This window comes from Cryptomeria japonica, chromosome 9, assembly GCF_030272615.1.
Source record: "Cryptomeria japonica chromosome 9, Sugi_1.0, whole genome shotgun sequence".
Lineage (NCBI taxonomy): Eukaryota > Viridiplantae > Streptophyta > Pinopsida > Cupressales > Cupressaceae > Cryptomeria > Cryptomeria japonica.
In genome coordinates, this window is record NC_081413.1 from 240,764,065 (window position 1) to 240,790,339 (window position 26,275).

General features: G+C 36.7%; 1 protein-coding gene across 2 annotated transcripts in view; it reads right to left on the reverse strand.

The window, feature by feature from the left end:
• Positions 1 to 11,881: 11,881 nt before the first annotated feature.
• The window catches only part of LOC131037185 (uncharacterized), a 53,003-nt gene continuing 38,609 nt past the window's right edge, over positions 11,882 to 26,275 (reverse strand). For both annotated transcript variants that reach the window (XM_059211179.1, XM_059211180.1), the window contains 5 exons: positions 26,040 to 26,242; positions 12,876 to 13,034; positions 12,698 to 12,778; positions 12,509 to 12,563; positions 11,882 to 12,417 (listed from right to left, as the gene is read on the reverse strand). In XM_059211179.1, coding sequence (XP_059067162.1) covers positions 12,205 to 12,417; positions 12,509 to 12,563; positions 12,698 to 12,778; positions 12,876 to 13,034; positions 26,040 to 26,242 — 711 coding nt within the window. In that variant the 3' untranslated portion in view covers positions 11,882 to 12,204. The remainder of the gene's footprint in view (positions 12,418 to 12,508; positions 12,564 to 12,697; positions 12,779 to 12,875; positions 13,035 to 26,039; positions 26,243 to 26,275) is intronic.

Here is a 26,275-nt window from a genome sequence, read left to right on the forward strand (position 1 = left end):
TCTATCACTTGTGTGTGATCTTCATTTGCATTCTCTCTTTTGTGGAGGGTTTTTCTCAAGTGGTTTTTCTTTTTTTATTCATTTGTGAGAGATCATTTATACATAGGTGCCTAAGATGGCCTAGTAGTTGGGATCCATCCTTGCAACATTTGCATAATAATTTCATCTCCCTAAGTTGCACTTAAGGGGTGAAGTTAGAGTGAATAATGTCTAGTACTTAGTTAAGGTCTTATACCTTGTAATTTCATAGTGAGAAAGCATATTCACATGTTAGGTCAACTTAGGTTGTAGGTGTCATTCTAGAAGTTAGTTACAATGGGGCCATGTTCACTTCATTTGCTTTTAGCTACTTAAGAATTTAATATTTGCATTAGGCATTTAATGTTTGTCACAAGGTAGTATCTCATACTACATCTCACCTTGACTTTATAAGAAAGGCTCGTGTACATTTCTAATATATTCCATAACCCATATCTCAAATCTCAATATCCAAGAAAGATCATTATCTTGCATACTCTCTTGTGGAATCATCTTTATTTTTGCAAGTGATCTTGGAGTCTAGAACTCCTACAAGAGCTCCTACACATCTTTATTCTCTCATCTTCCTTTTAGGAATGGAAATAAATGTTGTGTACACTCTTGGTTTTGTTTCTTCCTAAGGGGAGGAATGTTGTTCACAATATTGGATCATCTCTAACATTCAATGACATCTATCGTCATTGCAAAGACTAGTTTTAAGTGAGGATTGACTAGTTTTAAGTGAGGATTGCATTGCCTCTCTTTTTCTTATCTCTTATGGGTGAAATTTTTGATCGCATAGGGTTTTGTTTTCTCATATTTTTTTGAAAACATTTTTCTCTTTTAAGGAGTTTTATCCCACTTGAGTTTCTTCTTTTCTTTGTTTGTGAAAGATTGCATTTGTACATGAGTACCTAACATGGTTTAGTAGTCAAGATCCATCTTTGCATTTTTGCATTAATGCATCTTGTATGTTCTCCCTAAGTTGCATTTAATGGGGGGTGTTAGTGTGAAAGGGGTGTTTTACGTAATAATTTATCCCCTAGGTCCTATTCACACTAATTAATTAAAGTTTATAAGCTACTTATCACTTTATGTCTTAAATCATAACATTATGACAAGATTAAGACACGTCATAATCTTATGCAATCTTGTGTCTCTCTTGGTCTATATAACCAAGGGGTTCCCTTCATAATCTCACTAATTGTACAAATTGTTCATCATTGTATATTTGCATCCTTTGCTAGAATAAAATTATTCTCTCATATCTAATGTCTCTTGTTTTTTCATAAAAGTTCCTAAATCTTTGGTGGCTACAATTCTCAACCAAATCGTGCATGTCGTAGAGCATTCTATACCAAATCTTATAATTTGTGTGTGCCCTTGGTCTCCTTTTCCTAAATCCATAAACTACTCCAACCACCAACATTCCTATTTGAAATCATTTATAAAATCCATGATTAGTCATGAGGGATCCCATTTTGGTTAAAAGATTAGTACAAATAGTTGGGATTTAATCAAATTTGATGAGCAACAAGTTATCAAAACATATTTGTGAAGGTCCACATTATGGTGGATTCATCTAAGTCTATCTTATTATCAATCAAAGATCTTATCTTCTTTAGTTCAATTTTCAATTTCAACAAATTTCACAATAATGTGTTGTTTGTGGGATAATTTGTTTTTTTCTTGAAATCTTATTATTATTTTTAAAATAGTAATTAAGTCTAGAGTGGTTACATCAAACCCTCTTTGATAGACACTTCTATGATTAAATCAAGCCCCTAATCAAATATGATAGAGTCTCCTCTACACTTTCAAAATGTTAATTAAAAAAATGAAATCATCTATAAATGTAATTTTACAAGTATGTTACCTCTTAGTATAATTTTATTAAAATTATAATACAAATTGTATTTTCTTTAATATTTTCTTTTGTTTATAATGAACATAAATTCATTATAAAAAATATTGTTTTCTTTTCAAAATACTAAGGAAACTATTATTGTTAAAAAAAATTATACAACAATAGCGCTCCACATAAAGCTCCTTGCTTAAATATATTTTTTAATTTTTGATATATAATTTTAAATAAATATACTACAAAACAATATAAGATTTTATTAGTATTATTTCAAAAATCAATAATAAATAGAAAAATTAAAAAACAATATCGAAAATATTCACATTAGAGTCAATATACTAATATCAATGAATTATAAATAAAAAAATTGTGATAAAAAGTTATGTATTATAGAAAAATATTATTAAATAATTTTAAAAAAAATTAATTGCAAAATAAAAATTAAAAATGATAATAACAGCATTAATTTACTCTTTAAATTCTTAATAATTTATGTCTTTTAATTATTTTTTTGAATTTATTCCTTTTAATTAATAACAAAATAACAAGTATTTAAAAATGTAGATAGATCTTTAATATAGGGAAAAAAATAGAAGCATTGATTATTTTTCTCTATTATTAGAAAAGTCTCTCCCATGATCAATTTTTCGAGTCATGGGTTAAAGCCCCAATAAATTTCATCTTTCACCAATTTTTAAAAGAAATGGTATCCAGGAAAATTATTACACGACATTTTTTTACTCGTATATTTGGTTCATATTACCTTGTCACGAGTACTAAAGACTTTGTCATAAAATCCATTACATAAAAAAAAAATGCATTCACAACAATAAACTAGACATAGGTTGAGTGAAATAATCAAAATGGCGGGTTCCAACGGTTATCTACATCCAAACTAGTCAGCTTGGAATGGCTCTGTTTGTTGGAATGGTTCTTTGCGTTCAAACAAGTTGAAATGGAATGGTTCTAAGAAACCTTCTCTACCCCACAATCGCTCATTGGGGTTTAATCCTTTGGTTCGGAATTTCTCTCAGCAACAGAAGCAGTTTGATTATAATCGTCAAAATTTTCGACCTGGCCCAATTCGCTTTGTTCACTCCTCCCAATACTAGCAGGGTCTTCCTGCACCATCTCCTGACTTTACCAAGTGTGCTTTTAATAGAAGTAAAGCCCCCAGCTCTTAGGAGAATTGTCCCAATTCCAGAAATTGGTCCATTCCATTTGCAACGGGAGCTAACCATATTCCCTTAGGAAAAGGCATGTTTGCTTGGGCTTCTGATAGTGGGAGAGCTCCTTCTTTCCTCCGGAACAGAGACAAAAAAGGCACTAAGACTTCTGATAGTGGGAGAGCTCCTTCTACCCTCTACAATATAGATACTGAAGGCTTGGAAGGATTCTAGAAAACATGGCAGCCAGAAGCAATGGAAGGAATCCGAGCCTCTACGTCACTTCCCCAACCATAAGTCTGTGGTAGGTTTCATGCTTGGGAATCATTTCCTCCAGAGGAGATTTGCTTCAAATCGTTAACGGGGATTTAGAAAAGAAGAACCCTCATCCTATCTTGAGGGTTTCAAATCAAAAGCTCCACACAAGAAATGGCTAAAAAGCCCTGGGAGCAAACTCTGTCCTCCTGTCTGATTCCATAAATCCCGCTATCCCTCATCTCAAAGAGAGAGGTTTTTTTGCTAAATGGTGTGGTGTTGGGGGTAACACTCAAGAGCTCTTAGATTGGTGGCTCCATTATTGTCTAAGCTTGGTCTTTGTACGAGCTTTGCAAAATGATTCCTCCCTAAAGCATTGTATTCTCCTGGAAAACCAATTTTTTTCATGGATCGTCGTTTCATCTCTTAGACTGGTTGGTCTCCCCTCCGAATTTTGGTGTGTTGAGGCTCTACTAAAAATTGGAGATGCCTTGGGTACTCTAGTTGGAATAGAAGAGGATTTTCTAAATGGAAAACTTGGAGATGTGTCGAATATTTATGTGGAGATTGATTTAGATTTTGGATTCTATGGATAATTGGAAATTGTCTCTGAAGTTGGTAGATGGAAACAAAAGGTCACGAGACTTACAGACAGATTTCCTCGTAAGTGTCTTCTCAGATATCAGATTATTTCTAGAGGCTCATTAAAGGGTCAAATATGTCCTTTGTTTCAAGAGAATGAAACCTATCCTCAAAGTCAAGATTATGTCTGCCCAAACTCTGAGGGTTTTTCTCTCCCGAGTTGGGACTCTCTGGCTCCTCCCATTTTGAACCCTGTTGTGCCTCATTGTAGTTCGGATTCTACAAATCCTTTATTGGAGGCTCCGGAACCCCCTTCTGACCTTGGTGATATTGATTTTTCAAAGAGCAAGTATAAGATTCTCAAAAACGTGCCCTTCCTAAACAGGGGAGCTCGAGTAGGACTCCATAAGCGAGCATTGAAGAAAAGGGAAAGGCCCAGAAAGAATAAAGATGTAAGAGTTGATCCTCAAAAAGCTCAGTCAAAATCTAAGGAAGTCATTCTTTCGGAACTTCTCTCTGCGACAGAATGCCTGAAAGAATCTATATTATCCAGGAAGTCAACATAGTAGCAAATATGGATGGTTCCCTACAGAGTCAGCAAGTTCCAAATCAAGTGAATGCAGCTAAGGAGTCTCCATGTTCTTCTCCAATCCATGAGCCAAACTCTTTAAATCCTTTTTCGTGCTTTAAGCTTTTGTCTTCGTCTTTATTATCCCCTGAGAATGGTTCGGCCAAGATCTCTCTTTCTTCAGAAGTTCCAAATTCTTGGGAAGATCCCCTTCAATATCCTTTCCTTCCTAATGTGGGTTTGTATTCAAACACTCAAAGGCTTTTAAAGGATTGCATGATGGAGGACCAAGAACCTGAAAGTATTTTGGATACCCCTCTTGTTGCTCTTTATCAAACATTTGTATGAGGGTAATTCTAAACCTGATTTTGGCATAGTTTCTCAAACAAAGGAAAAAAAATCTTTCAGTTAGCATAGATCTTTAGAGGGCAAGGAAGATGGCAAGGAAGATGGTCAGATCAAGATTATGGGCCTCTTGAAAGTAAGAAAGGGCCTGACCCTTCCTGAATAGAAATGAAAATTCTATCTTGGAATGTTAGAGGCCTCAATGCCTCTAACAAAAGTTGCTTGATCAAGAGAAGAATTCTTTTGATCAGTGCAGAGATGATCATGCTCTAGGAAACAAAGTTCAATCTTCAACAAGCAGAAGCTTTTGGAAATGGGCTTAAAATTCAGTATTATGGATCTAAATCCCTTGTTGTTCAAGCTGAGGGATCGTCTGGGGGCCCGCTTATAATCTGGAAACCTTCTTTGGTAGAGAGAGAGAAAAAGTGGATTCAGACACTAGTTGGTTGATGGTGGATGTCAATCTTCTCTTAGCCAACTTTTCCTTCGAACTAATAATTGTTTACAGCCCTGTGTCCCCTGCTTCTAAAGCATTTTTTGGACTCAATTGGATGGAATCTTATCCCAGCTACAAAATGAGACTATCTTCATAGGGGGAGATTTTAATGCTATTAGAAGTCTAAAGGACAAAAGAGGAGGGTTAAACAGACTTGGCAGAGTTCAGCATGTTTTCAATGATTGGATAGACAGGAACAGTTTACTCGAGGTAGAATCTAGGGATTCTTTCACTTGGACTAACAAAAGACTAGGCTTTAGTAATATAGTTGAGAAAATTGATAGATTCTTCTGGATTGGAGATTTCTCCTCATTCCCTTTCTTTTTGGAGTATAGAGTTGTCCCTTGTTCGGGCTTAGATCACTTTCCTATTACTTTAAGTATGGTGGGGGATTTCAAATTATCAAAGGCCCCTTTTAGATTTGAGAATATGTGGACGAAGGACCCTAATTTTTTGTCCATGATAGAACAATGGTGGAATGAGGATTGTTTTGAGGGTTCAAAATTGTACTGTTTTGTGGCAAAGTTGAAAAACATCAAGAGAAAGTTACTAAGGTGGAACCGTGGAATGCTTCTCATTTTAAGAACATCTTTGAAACAACAAAGTCCTTAGAGTCTCAGTTAGAAGAATTGAATGATAAGATCCTCGGAGACGGTATGTCGCAAGAGGATTTTGTCCGAGAGAGGGAATTATTGGCGGAATATAAAGATATCCTCATGAAGGAAGAAATATTTTGGAAGCAAAAGTCTAGGAAAGTTTGGCTTCAGGCGGAGGATAAAAACACCAAGTTTTTTCATAATGTTACCAAGAAAAGGAGGAGTAGAAACAGAATTCTAAAATTGGAGGTAATAGGAAACCGTATTTCTGAAGATCCTCGGGAAATTAGTTAAGAGATCATCAATTTTTTCACCACCCTTCTAAATAATGAGGCTGGATCTGATCTCAAGGAACAAAATAAATTCATTGCATTCATCTCCAAAATTATCTTAGATGAGCAGAACATGAGACGAGCAGAGAAGTTTTCTTTGGAGGAAGTTACAGAGGCTCCTAACCAACTCCCATCAGATAAAGCACCTAGCCTAGACGGTTTCCCTACTGGCTTTTTAAAAAAGTGTTGGTATATTTTAGGTTCAAAGATGGTGAAAGCTTTTGAGTCACTCAAAAAATCTGGGAATATCTTGAAAGAGATCAATAATACCTTTATTGACCTCATTCCAAAGAAAGAGAAAGCTTCTAAAGTTGGGGATTTCAGGCCTATTTCTCTTTGCAACACGGTGTATAAAATTTTGTCTAAAGTCTTTGACAAACAAATTAAAACCCTTAATGAATAACATAATTTCATAAGAAAAAAATGGGTTTGTTCTAGGGAGATCTATTTTGGATGGGATAATAGTAGCTCAAGAAGCTATTCATACTCTTCAGAACACAAACAAAGCAGGGATGATCCTAAAGCTAGATATTTTGAAGGCTTATGATAGTGTAGATTGGCACTTTCTATGTAAGGTAATGCAGGCCTTTGGATTTAATGGTCAATGGATTAACTAGATTTTCGAATGCATTTCAACCCCCAAGTTATCAGTGCTTATTGATGGGAAACCTGCAATATACTTTTCATCATCTAGGGGCATTCGCCAAGGAGATCCCTTGTCCCCCTTTCTTTACATTATAATGGCAGAAGCCTTTGGTAGGGCAATCAAGTTTTTCCAGTACAATGGGTTGATTGAAGGAGTAAAGTTAACAAGGAATTTCATTGCTACTCATCAACAATTTGTGGATGATAATTTGTTCCTCGGTTCTGCCAAAGTCAAAGAAGCTAGGCATATCTTCAATCTTTTAACCTCATTTGGAAAGGCATCGGGCTAGTTGATCAACAAGGAGAAATCAGAAATCGTCTTCTTCTCAACCTCCCAATTAGTGGAGCTTGGAATTTTGAAAATTCTCAACTGCAGAAAGGGTAGTCTTCCATGTATTGACCTAGGTATCCCATTGGATAAAGGTTTGAGAAATTCTAAGTTATGGGATCCTTTGAAAATTAAATTTGATCTTAGTACTAATTCTTGGAAAGGTAAATGGTTATCTTGGTCAGGCAAATTCGTAATGATTCTTGTAGTTATCTCAGCTCTTCCCATTTATTTGTTTTCATATCTGACTTTAACGATAGGAATGAATGCCTTTATTGTTAAGAAAATGAGAAATTTATTTTGGCAAAATACGAAGGAACGACATAAAGTAGCTCTAATTGCATGGAATAAAATTTGTAAACTGAAGGCTCTTGGTGGCTTGGGTATTCGGGATCAACTTCTTCAAAATCGAGCATTAGGAGCAAAGCTTGTTTGGAAAATGATTAAAGACCCATCAGCAAGATGGGTAAGGTTAATGCAGACCAAATATATTGATAATGCAAACACTGGGAATTTTTTGAGAGTCAATAACCCCCAAAGGGTTCTAGAATTTGGAACTTCTTAATTAGGAACCGACCCCTTATTGCAAATTTCATTACTTGGGATATCCATGAAGGATCATCCTGTCTCTTTTGGGAGGACTCGTGGGGGGGCTATCTGTGCATTGACAACTTAGTCTCGATTCAAAGTTTGAGATCTTGGTGCAAACATAATTGGGGTGTTGTTTTTAGAGATTACATAGTTGTATCATAAAATGATGCTTCCATGACTTGGAAATGGAAAAGTTTTGAAGGATTGCCTCTACCTAATGATGAAGTTTTGCAATTGCAAGAGATACTAAAGACATGCCAAGTGATTATTAGAAGTGGTCGTGACTCATTAATTTGAACTCCCTCTAAGTCTGGTCAATACAATGTCAAGGTTGGTTACTCTCTCTTAGCTAATCAGGAGGATAATAATAGTTTGGGAATCTCCCAAAAACTCTTATCGAGTGGAAAGCTAATACCAAAAGCAGGGGGTTTTTGCATGGTTGGCTCTTAAAAGGAAAATTCTGACAACAGAAAGATTTAAGAAGATGGGCTATGAAGGACCCTCTAGGTGTGTCCTATGTAAGGCACAAGAGGAATCAGTTGATCACTTGTTTATAAATTGCTCGTTTCCTACCAGATGCTAGAGGTGGTTGTGTGCTAGACTAGGTTGGGTTTCAGCTCTCCCTAATTATATAGTGACCCTGTTTCAAGGTTGGCCTATAAGGCCAAAAGATGGTCTACTTAGCTCATTATGGGAAATCAGCCCGTCTACTTTAATATGGGAAATTTGGAAGGAAAGAAACACGAGAATTTTTTACAACAAAGCAAAGCAGGTAGATTCAATCCTCATTTCTATAAAAATGTCAATAGTGGAAAATATCAACAAGAAGCTAGCTTTGAATGAAAATATCAGTTAAGAGTTTACGGACTGGGATGCAAGAATGCGTCTTTAAGGTGTTATGGACTAAAGATCCCTCCTCACTTTGGGAGTTCAAATCAAAGAAGGAATCAGGTTGCCCGGGTCCCTCCTAGGCTTGGATGGTTAAAATTGAATTTTGATGGTGCCTCCAAGGGCAATCCAGGGTCGTCTGGAATAGGATACATAATTAGGGATCATGAAGGTATAGTCAAAGGGAAAATCTCTCGCCCCATTCTCCCAGATACCAACAACATAGCAGAATTTGGTGCCCTTCTAATTGGCCTGTCGGAATGTATTAATAGAGGAATTTAAGTTTTTAGAGATTAAAGGGGATTGCTATCACCATAAATGATGTTATGTCAACCAAAACCCCTAGTTGGAGATTACAAGCTCTATTGGAGAAAATTTTACCAATCATGAGGAGTTTGGACAATTTCTCATGTCGACATATATATAGGGAAGCGAATGGGGAAGCAGACTTGCTTTCAAAGTCAGTAGCAGAAGGAGTCGAACTCTCATGGTGGTCGGATGAGCTTCGTCTGTAGGAAAACTATTGAGTAGTTGTGTTAAAAGTTTAAATTCAAATTTCAAACTTCCTACTTTCTCACCAAATTTTGAAATGATTAATGGTCTATAAATCCAATGCATTTTGAGGTTCAACGTTTCCTTTCTATTATTTATTATTTTCTTTGAATGATCTCGACTTTTCCAACAACCTTGGATGACGTGGAATCCTACATGTCCCTTTATGCCTGAGTGGATCTTGCGGACCCACCTTTTCTTCTATTTCTTGATAAGAGAGGTCATCTAATTTTGGCAATCGGAGCTAAATATCTTCCCAAGATAGAGGGCCTACAATTTTGGTGGAAGGCTAAACTCTCTTTGAGATAAGCAAGGCGATGCTCATTAAATACTCCACGATCGTTGGCAAGGCGTTTGATCCCCAAGCAAGCTCATATCCACCTTTCTAACGGCAGCCTTATAGCCCACTTGCCTTGTTTTGTACCCGTTTTGGATGGAGGAGTTAATGCATCAATTATCTCGTCTGATTTTTCACTTCGCTGGAGTGTTTTTGCTTCAATATGGCATGTTTGTAAGGAGTTGTCGGCTGCCTTCATTAATCATGACAAAACAAGTGGTATCGTCTGTCATAACCACTATTCCTAGCTTCTCGACTAAGTTATTTCCGCAAAATCATTCTCTCTTCATTTTGTCCAGAAAAAATTGAGCTCTAGTTTTCTCTTCAAGATGGCAGAATCTTTGGAAGAGCCTCCTAAATTTATCATAAGAATTTTCCCAAACCCAGTAGCCTGCTTTGGGGTTGACACTCCAACTTCTCTAACGAATCCTTATCGACAATGCACCTTCAAGGAGATTTTGGATTTGAGGCTTAAGCGAATTCTCTGCACCATCAATCCTATGGTGATTTTGGCAACAAAGATGGTGCTTGGACAAGGTCACCTAGATAGGAAAGAGTACTACAGAGATAATACCCAAATTTCATCTAGATTTGTTACCTCTTTGTTGGATTGTGGTTTCTCTAAAGAAGAGGTTAGGGCTTTAACTATGGAATTGTTTGAAGCTAAATTGCTTGGTGGGTTAGAGAGAGCCTTAAAATACGCTTTGAAGGGTGCAGGCTTGCTTAGACTAGGGGACCTTGCGGCTTTGAGTGAACTTGGTGACGCCGTTAATTTCTACCCTTTTCTTCTAGACCTAAAAGGACCAGTGCTCAAAACTCATAGACAGTATGCTTGCATGGCGAGAGATTACCTCAAATGGAGGTTTTTGAGCGACATGTCCCGAGACCAAGATAAGGAGCTTATTTTTGAAGATTTTGCCATTCTAAATGGCTTCCTGGAGGCTAATGAGGAGGAGAGTGGAGTTGAGTTGGCTGAAAACCAAAATGCAGAAGATGGTAATGGGATTGCTGAAGGACTGGTGGATCCTCTTACAAAAAATGCGGGAGTTTGTGGTTGAGGACACTCTTGCAAGGGTCGAATTGGAACGGGTAGCCGTGGTCAAGGTCGTGGGCATGGCAGAGGCCGCCCTTCGCTCCACAGGAACAGTGGTCGAGTTGGAACCTCTCTGGACAGCCAAAAACAGAGGACTTTAAGCTAGGTTTTAGCTCTGCTGATTAGAACTTAGGTTCTTTTTTGAAAGTTTATTGGTCTTTTGTTTTATTAGTATATTATGGACCCGATGGAGGTATGAATCCTCTATTTTGTTTTCTGTTCAAATTCCTTGTTCAGACTCGTTTTATGTCTAGTTGATACTGCTCGTATGGTATTATTTTGTATTTAATATTTTAATGAATATTAAATCTCTTGGCTCTGCCTTTATTGATCAAAAATAAATAAAAATACATTCGACAACTTATCTTTTGTTGTTGAGGACAAATATTATGAAAAAAAAAACAAATCATCGACTCAAATGGTATATCTGTTATTAATGTATCATTATTACAAACATCATAAATAAGTAAATTTAACCTTTCTGCTGAAATTAGAACGCTGACAACTACACATAGACATCCATTATCCTGACCAACTGCACAAACAAGCTACCAGCATCCTGTTCTCAATCCAAATTAAGTCAATATGTCCACTAAGAATCCAATATTTAAGGATCAGGTTTTCAACTACAATAGTAACCAGAATCTTTATGATTTGCAGTTCCATAGACTCAAAAGATGATATAACTTAGGAAGTCTTCACATTCTCAAAAAATGCTTGCAATTGAAATTGCTACAGCAAGAAAGGTTCCTTTTCTTGCCTTGCAAAGATAACTCTCATTGCTAACCCTTGAATTCAATCTATTAGAAAATGAATAAAGGATTGAAATCTATTTATTGCCCTCCTGTATTTTCTCTATAAATACCATTTTAAATTATTACTTTGAATATTAACCTCTTTTATTTTCTCTTCTAAGATAGGAAGTGCTATTTTCTATGGAAGTTTCCAAACAAAAAGTTTTTCTCTATTCATGAACAGAGGATGCTTCCAAATTTCAACCTAGTCGATCAAAAATGCATTGTAAATATGTCCATTTCAATCCTAATTGAGTTTCCGTGGTTGAACTAGAATTCCTTAACCTGACTAATTGAAAGATCATCTACCATCTTTTGAAGAAACTCGTTATCATTTAAATGAGAAACCTGTTCTCATTTAAATAGAAACACTAATATATGGGGCAGCTAAATACACAATTATAGATTCTCAATAGGATTAACACAAGATCTAGATCTAGTTGATTCCGTTTGCAACTAAATATTGCTGCAAGGAGAAATCTTCTTACAAGGCTGATGGCATACAAAAATAAAAGCTCTTATCACTGTCATCGTATAACCTATGATGACTCGAAAAGATTGAGATTATAAGCTGTACAAAAACAACATAATTACAAGCTGTTCATAAGAAACATAATGTTTCTAATGCCACAATGACTCGAGTAAATACATGATACACTAAACCGCATAGTAATTTCTGCACACCAAAAGATTACTTAGAACAAACTCAATCCATTTCTGATTATTATTATTATTATAATGGATAAATTGTATCTCAATGCCGAGTTGAGCTTTGACGTGGAATTACACTACCCATAGAACTGGAGCCTCTAACATTTGATGGTGAACCTGTTGAAGGTTTAGGCTCCAGGGATCCAGTATATACTGCACCCCTATTTGAAGAACGTCTTGGAGAGGAGACATTAATGTTGCCTTTGCTGATAACTTCAAGTTCTAATGAAACAGCTTCTTCTTGCAGCTGTGCGAGCTGTAGGGAATAGTATCACATATTAGACACAAATAATTACTTGGGAAAGTGTGTAAGTCTTTATTAAAGAGGAGATGCAATATATACACACCCTTAGTGTGTTCTCCTCCAGACGATCCCACAGAGAACTAATAACTGGAGATAAACTGTAAAAAGCAATAGATAATCATGGTCAAGAACTCACAAATCACAAAAATAAGCCCATACTCAGGACAAGTAAATTTTACATTTGACTTTGCCTAACTTTCAAAAAAATCCTACAACTGAGAAACTTATTTACCAGTACTCCATCAGCTTGCACATTGATGACTGGTACTGTGACGAATGATGGATAGCCGCAAGGGGATGAATTTTACCATCCCTGAGACACATGGAATGTTAAGTCACATAACCAGATATGGACAGCAAAGTCACAAGCCAAACTAACATAGATTTCAATTTAATGCAAAAATATTTACCTCATACTGTGTGACATAGCTTGGTTATAAGCAGCTTTTTCCTCTGTAAAGAGAATGTGCTGTAAATCAACAAATGAACTTAAAGAAAAATCAACTTTAGCAATAGAATGGCCAGGGACAACTTGCAAAGGAACCTCTTTCCTAACATATTCCGCACCACTGCATGCAATGAGAGAACAAGTGAGTCTGGAAACTTTTTCTGTCATGAGATTAAAGGAAATAGCAAAATCAAAATGCATAAAATTTATGTGGGAAGACTCAATATTCTGCAAACAGTTCCTTCCAGTTCATACAACCTTTCCTCTTCTCATTTTCCTGATATCAAGCTCCACATATTTAAAATTCTGTGAATGGAGAACCAGTGGTAGTGGGAACCTAGAAAGATAGTCCTAGAAAACTTATCTCTTGGTTGTCAGATACTAGGAGCTTCTCTGTATAAATTTTCAACTCTCTGAAAATAAGTGCGCTTCGTGAGAGTAAGCATTCACCAGCACAGGAGCTTAATTTGCTTTGTTAGAATTGAGAGCTGGTTCTTGTATCATGATGGAATTTAAATGTTGCTATCACTGACATGTTTCTCTAAACATCTTGGAAAAAAGAATCTGTAAGTTGTGTAACTTGATTAAAATAGAAGACAAAACTCATTTTCTTCTAACACATTCATTTTAAAATGATATTAGATGCATTGTCAAAGATACTTGTAATTGCCACTTTATTCGTGAAAAAATAAAATCAGAACCAAACAAAGCTTGGGAACTTCATTTCTAAATGCCCATTGAAACAACTGTCCAAATTAGTAAACATAGTTTTCTATAACCCAATAATTCTTTAGACAAATAAGACGTTTAAATTATTGCTCAATTTTGACTAATTTTGGGTTTTGTATTTTATCATTAACTATTTTAATTTGTTTATGAATTATGATTCATTAATTCCTTCCCATTCACTTGAGCTGGGACGAGTCCAAAGATAGTGAAGGGCAGCATCAACAAATACAACTAAAAGACATGCTGCTGAGAGAATTTAAGCAAAATGCATTGTATAAACTTAATACATTGAATTGGTTTATTGTTGAGCCAAGACAAGTTCACATACTGCAACAAAACATGTGTTGGGATATTCAAAGGTCATTATTCATTATGGACTAAGGTATGATGGAGATGAAGAGTTAATATTGTTGGAATCATTTGCCGTCGTGCCAAAAGCTCAAACTATCAACACCCGATACAAACGCTAGATTTAACCCAACTCATGGGAGGCAGTTAAGCCATGTCACAAGTCCCCAAGGAGGTGCTGACCACCAAGTCAACAATCTTCCCCTAAGCACCAACTGAGCCTTCAACACCCACTAAAGGGAGACTCGAACCCATGACCCAAGGCTATGAGACCAATTGTTGGAATCGTTTGCCCTTGTCTCAAAAGCTCAAACTATCAACACCCAATACAAATGCCAGATTTAACCAGACCCACTGGAGGCAGTTAAGCCATGTCAAGAGTCCCCAAGGAGGTGCTGACCACCAAGTCAACAAATATTGCATGGCTTGGTGGATATAGACTGGGCAGGTGATGCTAGTGCTCGAAAGAACACCTTAGGGTTTTTTTCTAGCTTGGGGTTGATTATGATATCCTAGTTCATTAGAAAACAAGCAATAGCGAGATTAAGTTCAACCAAGACAGAGTACATAGTAGCTTCTTCTACTACTTTTGAGGCTATCTGGCTTCAGAAGTTGACAACAAAAATTACTAATCAAATGTCAAAGCCAACTATAGCATACTATGGCAATCAGAGTTGCATCAAGCTCTTAGAAGATCTATTATTTCATGGTCACTCCAAGCATATAGATATTCATTATTATTTTCTTAGAGAAAGTTCAAAAGGGAGTACTAGTTCTTCTAAATCTTGTCAAAAGAAAGTTTGAGATTCTAAGAGCTAAACTAGGTCTGGTGGAGAAAAACTTCCTCACAAAGAGGGAGTGTTAACTATTTTATCGCTTAAATGTTCTTTTTCCAACTGGTGTGACAACAATTAATCTTTACGTTGGACACAAACACGTAAAACGTTAGTGAATTAAACTTGTTATAATTGGACACTTTATTTGGTGCTGGCTTTCCCAAATTTAGGCATGGGAGTCAAATCAACTCTTTGACATTTTTGTTTTTTTAATTTTTTGGTTATAAGTTATATTTTGGGCACAGAAGCAACTTCTTCCTATTTTTAGAGAGATTCTGAACAAGAGAAAACATGATAAGGCTCCAACTTTATTTAATGATTTGATTATGTTTTTGTGCACACAAGTTAGCAGGTTTATTTAATGACCATGGGTGCTCACTTCTGTAACACAAAAATTCAAAATAAGAAAAAATTTCAGACAACATATAATATAATTCTGATTTCATCTTATTTGTTGGTATCTGTACGTTCAATTCAACAGAACTGTTTTGCAAGTTAAACATTCTCTAAAAAACACAACTTTTGATTGACATTTCAGTTTGCTAATTAGATTATTTAAGTGCAAAATCTGCTTATCATGGTCTGAATTTTAGCACCTTTGTGATGGTGAAGATGTTCTTTCACGGTTCACCCATCATGGATTGCACTTCTATTATATTGTCACAATCTGCCCAACAACACATGGCATGCATCCATGGGAATTATGTCACGCCATACTTGATTTGTGTATCATCAAAATGGAATGCAACTCAACATTATTCTGTCACTGTGAGTTTGTTAGAATATTTGTCATTGATGTCAGTCTTATTCAAACGCTGTCAGACAAAGTTTCACAGTCATACACAATGCCATTGCAATCGTGACAAGTTCAAGAGGTATAACAACAAGATAAGTTTTGCTGATTTCCAAAGACCAAGATCAATTATCTGTTACCTTTGATGCAGAATCTGTTCCATATAAGAGACAGAGGCAATGAACTGTTTGAGCCAGCATAATATCAGTGCATTTCTTGTCCAAATATCTGTTGAAAGAGTTTCTCCATATTGTGATAACGTATCATTGTGACAGCATACTCACCATGGAAAAGTCATTCAGTTCGTATTATAGTTTTGAGAGACATCATCAACTTGTTTATTGTTGTAGAAATCCGGTTATATAGTTGATATAACTGCCATTGGGTTAATTAAATATTACTACAAACTGATAAAGTTTTAAACACATGATCATTGAACAGTGTGTTGGTTATTAGTTAAGACAATAACTAACTAAAGCATAACTTCCTTGAACCAACTTACAACTGAAAAGTCATTATTTAAAGAGTCCAAGGTAAATCGATCAAAAGATAATGTGGTGTGTAAGTTTAACGTGAATTCTGGAGATGAGTGTGTGGTGTTCAAAACTCTGCAAACAAGATAAGCAGAACAAATTTATACTCGTTGCCTAATGAAGATCTTTGCCGTTCGAATGGAGGACTGTTGAAAGAAGTGATATGTGTGAAAAATGAAGTTCAGGAGAGACACCATTAATTGTGCTTCATCTCAGATATTCAGGTATTCAGGTATAAGCGTAACAGTTTTGCAGATGCTTATTTTGTGATTAGAATTTCCATGACAGCAGATTCAACAGAAGATTATATGCTCATCTGTGACATTATAACAATGACAGCATTGCAGATTTAATTTTCAGATTATTGCCTGTGACAAATGACAATATTTTGAGGAGTATCGTTTGCAGGTCTTTCTCTGGTTTCAGTACATCATTCTTTCAGATATACAGAGACATATTGATTTCCGGTTTGGTCCATTTTGTTTTCAGTGTATCATCCTTATACAGAGGCATTTGATATCCAGACTGGTCTCTTAGTTTTTCAGTGCATTTCTCTTCAGTTTATTCAAAAATGCATTGATGTTTCAGATTGTCGAAATATATTTGTAGATTTAATCTTTGAAGTGGTGGTTAATCATATTGTGTAACTGTAATGCTCCTAGAGTTGGTGCTCTAAGGTGATTGAGTTGGTGCTCTTAAGACGGGTTTGGTGACTCCTTAGGGTCAGTGCCCTTGAACATTGTAATTGAATTATTTGTGAGGTTGGATTAGGACAGTAGATCCTAGCAGCGTTTCTCGCCATGGTTTTTCCCATCCTGGGTTTCCACATAACTCTCGTGTGTTGTCTTCATTGTGATTGCATCTCTCTCTCTCTCTCTTGTTTCAGAAATTGGTTAAGGATTAAAATTTTATATCTACTACTGATTCACCCCCCCTTCTCAGTAGTAGAATTGAGTTCTACAGACTTATCCCTTTTGAAACCAAGACACTCTATACGGCATGGGGTGCACATTTTCAACCCCAACTTTTGCTTAAACCACGTGAGCACTAAGTTGTATATGCTGCCCCCATCAATATCAACTTGCAACACTTTTCTCCCAACTTGCACTTAAGAGCAGAAATAACTGTTCCTCAACAATGGTTCTTTCTCCTCATTTGTAGCTTTCAACAGAGACTTGCACATTATCAAATCCTTCATAGCCTCCAAGGCCACACTTTCTGCTACACTTTTTGCTTCTTCAACTTGCACGACATGTGTGCTTCTCTGCATGCCATTGGTCACACGTGACTTCGGGACATTCAAACACCCAACTACCTGTTTACCCATATCTAAAGCAATTCCTACTAAAGCCCTTGTTACAGCCCCCTGTCCCTCTTCCTTCACCTCTATAGGACGTTTTCTCAACAAAGCAATGTTGTTTCCTATTGTCTCTTTTTGTGGCTATGTATTGCGTCAAAGAGCTGCCCCTTTTGTTTCTCAAATATACAGATCAACTCAATTGCCTCAGTGTGTTTAAAAAGGTTGTGGTGGCTAAAGAATAGATACTCCCAACAGTCTGCAAGCTTCTTATTACTCTTCTGAGTTTCTCAAACACCCTCAAATTGTTGATGGAGCGGACTTGCAATGATCTTCATAAGACTTTTGATGTCATTTTTCTCCTTGTCTTTGATTTCTAAAGTCATGGTCTGTTGGTGTTGGAAATAAGCCACCCCCAAACCGACGATGGACTGGTCCAAGAGGGGCCAGTAGCTCAGTGGTAGAGCACTCCAGCAGCGTATGGAAGGTCCTAGGTTCAAGTCCTAGCTGGTCCATGTCTCAACATGGTATCAGAGCCAGGTCCAGGCTAGGAGCCCCAAGCACACGAGAGGTGTGGCTTAAGGGGGTGTGTTGGTGTTGGAAATAAGCCACACCCGAACCGACAATGGACTGGTCCAAGAGGGGCCAGTAGCTCAGTGGTAGAGAACTCCAGCAGCGTATGGAAGGTCCTAGGTTCGAGTCCTAGCTGGTCCATGTCTCAACATGGTCAAATATAGGTTGGCTGCATTTGCGTTAAAAAGGATGGTTAGAAGCTGATTCTTGGCAAGATTTTTAGTAAGCTGAGGGCTGCGTCTCCGAGAAGTGGGTTGATGGTTGGAAATAGGAAAGATGTTAATGTTATTTAACAAGCCTTCAATTGTAGTCGACTTTAAATCCAAATGGAGAGGAGAATTGTGACAGGTCTTGGGAGTAATAACATTGAAGCCAACAAAATGAGAATGGACATTGCTCTTTCTGTGGGGGGACAGAAGAGCTATCTTGGGTTGAAAAATTGAGTGGCTCTACATACTCCTCTATAGATCTATAAGAGTGAAGACCAGAAAAGATACTAGGGTTTGTTCCCTGGTAAGGATACTACCTAGGGCTTGGAAAATACCTTAAGCTGAGGGTTTAGAGAAGGAATAGCCTCTTCCTCATTTATATTTATGACCTGGTTCATTTTGCTGGTGCTTGAAGGGTTTGGGAAGACCTTGACAATCTTGAATTTTCTTGATTGATACTAATATCTTCCTTTTGTAAACTTGAAGAAAAAATGCAGTGGGTCCAAACATTTACATATGCAGTATTGAAGATCTTCCTTTCTAGATTTTTAAAGGAGTTTATTGTTTCTTCTTCTAGGCATCTGCTTATGGATTTATCTTCCAAGCATTAAAAAAGCAAGTTGGTATGTGTTGGCAGTGGATTTTCAACTGCAAGCATTGGGGTAAAGCTATCATAGAAAGGGGAGCATTTGGGGGAGGCCTTGTACTCATAGACAAGCACAAACACCAAACCACCTAGGCATTCAAGCCTTACAGTCCCAACTACCACATACAAAATAGTGTCATGCCCCCGCAATCATGTCATAATAAATAATATCAAAAATAATAAAATAAATAGATGAAATCAGAAGATTGTCTTAGATAATAAGACTTCACAATTTTCTAATACCTAAAACCAAAGCCCTTAAGGCATTCATTCCCTTCATAAGCAGTCTGAAGTATTAACAAATCTTTAAACAAGATGTCTCCAAAGGGGTGTGATGGCTGAGAGTTCCCAAAGGATGCGATGCATGAAAAGGCATAAGTTTAAGTTAGAAATGACAGTGGTTTAGTACGCCAAAAGGCAATGGTCATATTTTAAGGAGACGCCAATTTTTAGAAGGGACGTGGCTATAGGAAGAACATAACTCTCCACTACTGATGGAGGGATATAAATGACAGATCAATACTCAAAGGGAAGGATTGAAAAGGAGATGAATATTATAATCTGCAACCTGCATTCATCAAATCAGATTAGAAATATATATCAACAGCAATTAATAGCAAAATTCTGTCTTAGACTGCTATGCATGGAAATATAAATATGTTTGATGTATATGTATAATAGTATGCGATATAGATAATGTTATTATGCATCTAAACTCTTTAATATATCTTTTATCAAGATATTAATAAAACTTCGTAAAATTATTATTTTCTTTAATTAATAAATAAGTTTATCTATTCTTTATTCACACAAGCAATCATACAAGGATGGAAGGAAATATGTCAAGGAGAGGCAGTAGACCGGTTCCCTTGAATTAACCAGGTCACCCCAAATGATGGAATTGTCTTAGTTGGATGTTCCTGCCATTTGTGGGCTAAGGGGTGAGTTGTCTTAGTTGGATGCTCCGCGCTCTTGGTTGGGCTGAACACTCTTCCCCAATAACCTAGGTTCCCTTGAATTAAGTAGGCCACCCCAAGTGATGTAATTGTCTTAGTTGTATATTCTTGCCATTTGTTGCACGTTCTTGAGCTAAAATTGGGCTGAACAGTCTTTGGGCACCCTTTGTGGTTTTCCTCTCCAAAACCTTACTATGGTTGATTATGGGAAATAGAGCTATTGATGCTTGGTTTCGTAAGTTCAAAAAAAGCTAGTGTGATTTATCTAAATAGATTAAGATGATTATTGATATATATGCACTTATATTTGATGTTGGATCCCTAACCCTAATAGAAATAATTGGTCTTATGAATTATATTTCATATATTGTCTAACATGATTGCATGACCTAAATCAGGATTTATCTTGATAAGGCATTTCATTGGTAAAGATATAATTCTAACCATATTCCATTTCTTATTTTAATTGAACTTGTGATTTTAGGGCAAAATTTAGGATCATCCAAAAGGGGAAATTACATATAGTCTGAAATTTTGCACCTGCTGATTTTGCTACTACATAAGAAGCTCCAACAAACAAGGAACCCCATGCATCAACAATTGCTTTCAAATATCTTCAAGGGAACCTTCGGAGAAGGTGGGTTTCCTATTCTATTCTGCACTGAAGAATAAACTAACTAAACACATGCTACTGCTATAGGTGATGCAAAATTAGAAACTACTCTAGCATCTAACCCACATTATCTAATTGGTATAGAAAAATGGATGGAAAGAGAATAATGATTCAAAAAGGAGATAGTGTCATAGAAACAAATGAAAAAAAGTGCAACAAAGCGCCAAAGAAAGACGACTTGTTAACTGTTTTCTACAACACAACCAACTCTCCACTACAAATGAACATATGCCTATGTTAGGGCGGCCTCAATTTATGTTACAGATTTACCTGCTATAGAACATTTAACTAACATCTTTAACCAATGGGCATTCAATATATGCACAAAATCCACTTTGCTTCAAGGGGTTTAAAAAAACAAGCATAAATCCACAGTATCAAACTATGAGATGCTCTATGAGACAAGTAGCAAAGAACACAAAATGTTAAAACACACTCACATTCCTACAAGTTAATAGACCATTACCAAATAGTTCTTTAGTATAGAAATCCAAAAGCTGACTCTATATTAGAATGTCAAAAAAAATTCACAAGAGGTCATAGGCCCTTGTTTAAATAGCTATAGGAATCCTTATGGAATCGTAACCAAAGGAACCCAAGAATATTTTACAAAATAATAAAGAATGAGGGGATAGATGTTGGAGGAGCCACAACATCTACCAGATAATCTTCAATCGGTACCAAATCAATGGATGGAAAACATGCACAAGCAATTAAAAGCTTCAACCACAGACAACCAGGGTCATTTGGCTTCTTCAACATACACATGCCACTTGTTATCTCTATGAATAGAGGACCCACATAAATGAAACACAGCCAATCACAACAAATATTCAGTGGTGGCTAATGATCAATGGTCATTGTGGATAGTAAAAAGCATGTGCTAAACATGAGGTGGCATGCATCACATTGGATAAGCATTGATTTGACCAAAAGGGTCAAACATACTTGGTAGAAGTAAGAAGAGTGCCATAGAGAAAAGATAGCTTCTACAGGAAGATTCAAGAAAAGAGGATCCAACTTTATTTAACAATGACGAGGGCCAAAGTACTTTGGATCCTTGGATGTTGTTAAAGGAATCAATGGCTAGAACAATCTGAAAGTGTGGTGGAACCTTGCGGTATGATATAAAGGCAATGAAACCATTGGATGTATTCAAAAGATCAAGGGCAAGTGCATTCAAGAGGATGTCAATGTGGTTGCTTTCTTTGAAAACTTTTGGCTAATGAAGAAGTGGAGCACACCATGACATGAACAAATTGAGGAACAAATCATGCCATCAAATGAAAAATGAATGGCTCGTGATGATTTTGGCCTGCTAAGTTGCCAGAAGGACAAAAATGGTTGCAAAGCCAATCAAAAGAAGGCAATGAAAATCATACAAACGAGAGATTCGAGAGCAAAAGAAATCTCTAATATTGGTGATCATGACATGGAAAGCTCTTTGAAGAGGCTAAGGACTTAGCCAATAATTGAGAACAAGGGGCCAATATTTGAGAACAAATCTAAGCTAACAAAAAGCTTCCCTACAAATCATATCGTTTGTGGCTTAAGCACCAAGTCATGTAGATGACAAGGAACTATCAAGAACTAAAAAAAGGGGAAACCCACAAACCCAGAAGGGATCCATAATTTAAAGAGATTTGCTGAAGAAAACCCAAGGGATCCATCTACACTAACATGGATAACTCAGTGGCTCTATGTGCAAAGAAAACACTACATTTCTAGTGACTCACAAGGACATCTTGCTTGAAAGATGGAGATACCAAAACATTATCCATTGGGCCTAGAGTCATACCATCAAAAAAAATTGCGCAGCTGTTGCTTCAAAAAAAAAGCCCACTTTTCTTCCTAGGCAAACAGTACGTTAAATAATGCACGTGCCAATACTATCTATTGCTTCACCACAAGAGCATGCCTTAGCCAATCCAAAGCCATATTTATAGAGATGCCATAGGTTAGATGTGCTTTGTCAACATTGTGAGTACCCATTTTCAAAAAAGCACCACACAACAAGAAGGGGGGGCAAACCGAATAAAAAGAAAACATCAATGAAGGCCAAACTAAACAAGCAACCAACCACATATTACTAGATAAAAAGATTTCCCTTGAATAGAAATCCTTTCTGGGATTCTTCTCGTTCAAGCTATCCAAGAGTATTGAACTCATTATCAAGGTGATGAAACCCAAATAACACCCAATGTGCAAGTGTCCTTTTGCAAATATTACTAGCAATCTTGAATGTTCGTTGTTTGAGTTGAGTAAATGCATCCAAGCTCTTGATTGGGGACCATAAATGCCTAGGCCATGCTATCCAACATGAGGAACAACTAGCAACTTATAAAAAGGTCATAACCTTATAGAGTGCTAGCCATCATCCCAATCTACACATAGGTTCTTTGATATAACTTTGGTCATTATAGATAGAAGCATATAAACAAACATCTCAAATGAGATAGACAAGTGAGTGAAAACAAAGATCCATGAAGTTCCACAAACAAAGAGTTGAGAGGACAACTCCCAATGCAAGTTGAGCCAACAAAAGGTTGGATTCTTCTAACTTTGTAAAACCATTTCTTCATTGTCCTTGCTCACAAATAGCATTAGGCCAAGAGAAAAGATAATCATTTCTTCGATGTGCTTTGAATTGTAACTAGGCTATCATATAAATAGCAAGTGGAAACTTTGAATGCACGTTGGCTGCCTTTAGGCTTTGAGAAAATGCCACTAGTGACTATAGTTGCCTTGTTGCTATTAATGGTAGATATTTGAACACACAACACACTTTGGTTGGGTTCTATCATGATTCTAAAGTCAGCAAGTTCTTTTGCCACAGTTTAGATTGATGTCCTTGTGACGACTAGAGATTTTTCAATAGCCGAAGTCAGATATTTCTTTATTGGCACACCTTACAATGGTGAGTCCAATCAATCTGAGAAGCGTTTTGGGAAAACTACAAAACTTATTGGAAAGGGAAGTTAACTCGGAAAACTATGAATTAAATAATAGGACAATTGACCAAGGTAACTAATGCATCACTTGGGGGAAAAGGCGATTGTTTGGGCAAATCCATCTTGACAAAAAAAAAAATTGAAAATAAGTGAAGAACAAAATTCTTGACATTTATTGATAGTGCCGTTGAACTCTACTTCCAAAATTGTTGAAGGCCAAATAATTTTAGTACAATCTTCCACTTTGGGATTGTTGGGCCAGTCTTACAAAGCAACTACTTCTTGTGCTTCATGTACCAAAAGTTCTTGGTAGGCCTCAACGGAGGAAAAGGAATTGGTTGCATGATCTTAGGGGTAATGGAAACTTTTGTGGATCAACTCATTAAATGCCACCAAGAAATGAACCTTGGTTTCTTATATTGCCTAAAGAGTCTTCAAACAATCTTCAATGATGTTTGTGTAGATGATGACTTGATAGCATATCTATATGCCTAAGCAATGTATGATAACTGCACTATCCAAACATTGCTACAAAACATTGTGCAGAAAGTCCTGCTCTGCCACCAGGCAACATGCTACATTTTCAGGGTAGGAAGGAGACCAAGAGGCTCATTGATTCTTCAAATGAGATCTTCCATTGTCATGAAATGTTGATACATGACTATGGTGGAAGTAATGATCCTTTGTTGGGTGGCTATGTAGAGATCACAAATGATCAGAACTGTAGTCATGACACCCTCCAAACTCTGTTCAAGTAATTCTACTGCTTGTTAGCTCTTCTTGGGATCACTCAAAAATCCAGCATGTGATGTTTTCAACTCTTAGGTGTTGGTGACTTTCTAGGGGCTTGGTATTTGTTTGTTTGCTAATCCTAGCATCGCGATTTTCTAGTGTTACCTGGGGACTCATTTCCCCTCTTGCGCCCGTTTCGGAAACAAAAACGTTTGGGGGATGGGAGGACGATGAGAAACATCCCCTTCTCGTACCTAGTGTCTGCAATTTTGCCGGAGACGTTTTGGAAACCTGAAAAAATGTAGGACACATCCAGGGGGGACAGTTGGGGACGTCCAAGACATCCCTCAACTGTCTCAGGGACAGCTGGCCGTCCCTCCTGAACATGTCCCTTTTTTTCAAAAAAAATAACTAAATTTCAAAAAGATATGCTTTGCTAAGTGGCCCCCACACCTGCAGCTCACCCTAAATAGGCAAAAAGCCCTAATTTTCTCATTGTGTTGTCATTTTGTTTAGAAGAGCAAAAAAGGTGAAAGAAGCAGCAGTTATATGAGAGAAAAAAGAGAGGAAACAGCAAGGTTTGAAGGAGCATTTTAGAACATAGAAACCACTCCAGGTAAGTCCATTGTTCCATTTTTTATATTTTTTTTTCCAATGTTTTTCAAAGTTTGAAGAAGAAATGTCCATCAAATGTCTGATTTTTTTTCCCTCATAGTTCAGTTCTCTAAACTTGCATTGCAATGATTACACTCATAAAACCTGGCCACCAGCAATGACAATGATAGTAGTGACCATGAAAAAGTTGGAGATGAAATAAATACAACTAGGGGTAGTCCTGTTAAGTGTCACTATGAGGAAGCAATGGTACAATGACATGTATCCTGAGTTGCCCATATGTATGTATCTTTCTTTACCCTTGAGAGGATTTACTTGTAAAGAAACTCACTTTTGAAAAGATTAATTACCTAGCCAATTAATTTCCTGATTGGGTTGAAAAACTTCAGGATTCATTGATATTTGTTTCCTTAAGAGGCAGTCATAGCAACCAGCCTATCCCTTTTGATAGTAATTTGAAGCTCCCTGCATTGCAACCTGGTGAGAGGTGAGTACTGATTCCAAGAATCAGTCCAATTTTTTATTTCAGTGACATCTCCTATCTGCCAACTTATCCCCTTAAACAATAGTGCCAAACCATTTCAGGTATATCTACCAACAGAAAAAAGTATCTGAGCCGAATAATCCTTCAAGATTGCTGGGCTGGTGGGTGAAATGTATTTTCTATTCAGAATTTCAGCCCAAGAAGTGTGGGGTGTTTTATAGAGCCTCAAAACCATTCTCATAGCCATTTCTTGTTTGAAAAACTACCCACCTTTGATATTGAGCCCTCCTTGCTTTGATTGTATTTAAGTTGACATATATTTGGAAGTGAGACCCTTAACAGATCTTGTATTTAAATTAGTGTAACCCTGAGGATGCGGGTTATGCTTAACAGTTGATACTCTGTTATGTATGAGGAATTAATTCCATATTTTCTTAACTAAGCTAGCTTTATTCTCCAACCAAAACTTTAAAAACAAAACATTGTACAAACTCTAAAATATTTCAAATGCCCACTCCAATAACTCAGATATTAGCCATCAAGATGATTTCTTTGCAGCACAATTGTGACAAGAACATCCTAAATCTGCATTCCTCACCATTTCTGCAACCTATCAAACTCAAGATAGAAGACATGGAATAAGTCTAAATAACTATTAAGAACACAATGCTTATGAAAGCACACAGAAGCAATACATCACAAACCAAAGTATTAGTAAAGCAAGCTTACAACAAAGATAAATGATAACAACCTAATATCCAAATGTGATCGATGGACAGCCTCCTGCATCCTGGAAGTCAAATCCATTGAATCCAAATCATCATTTTTAATTTTCCCACTGCCACTGTGATAAGGCATGGTTGAATCTTGAGCCATTGTGTCCCTTCTACCAGATATTTCAGCATCAGCATGATCAAAGAATTTGTCCAAAGCAGTTTGTGTTTTGTCTGTAATCTGAAAATGCAGCACAAGAAAAATCTGAAAGAT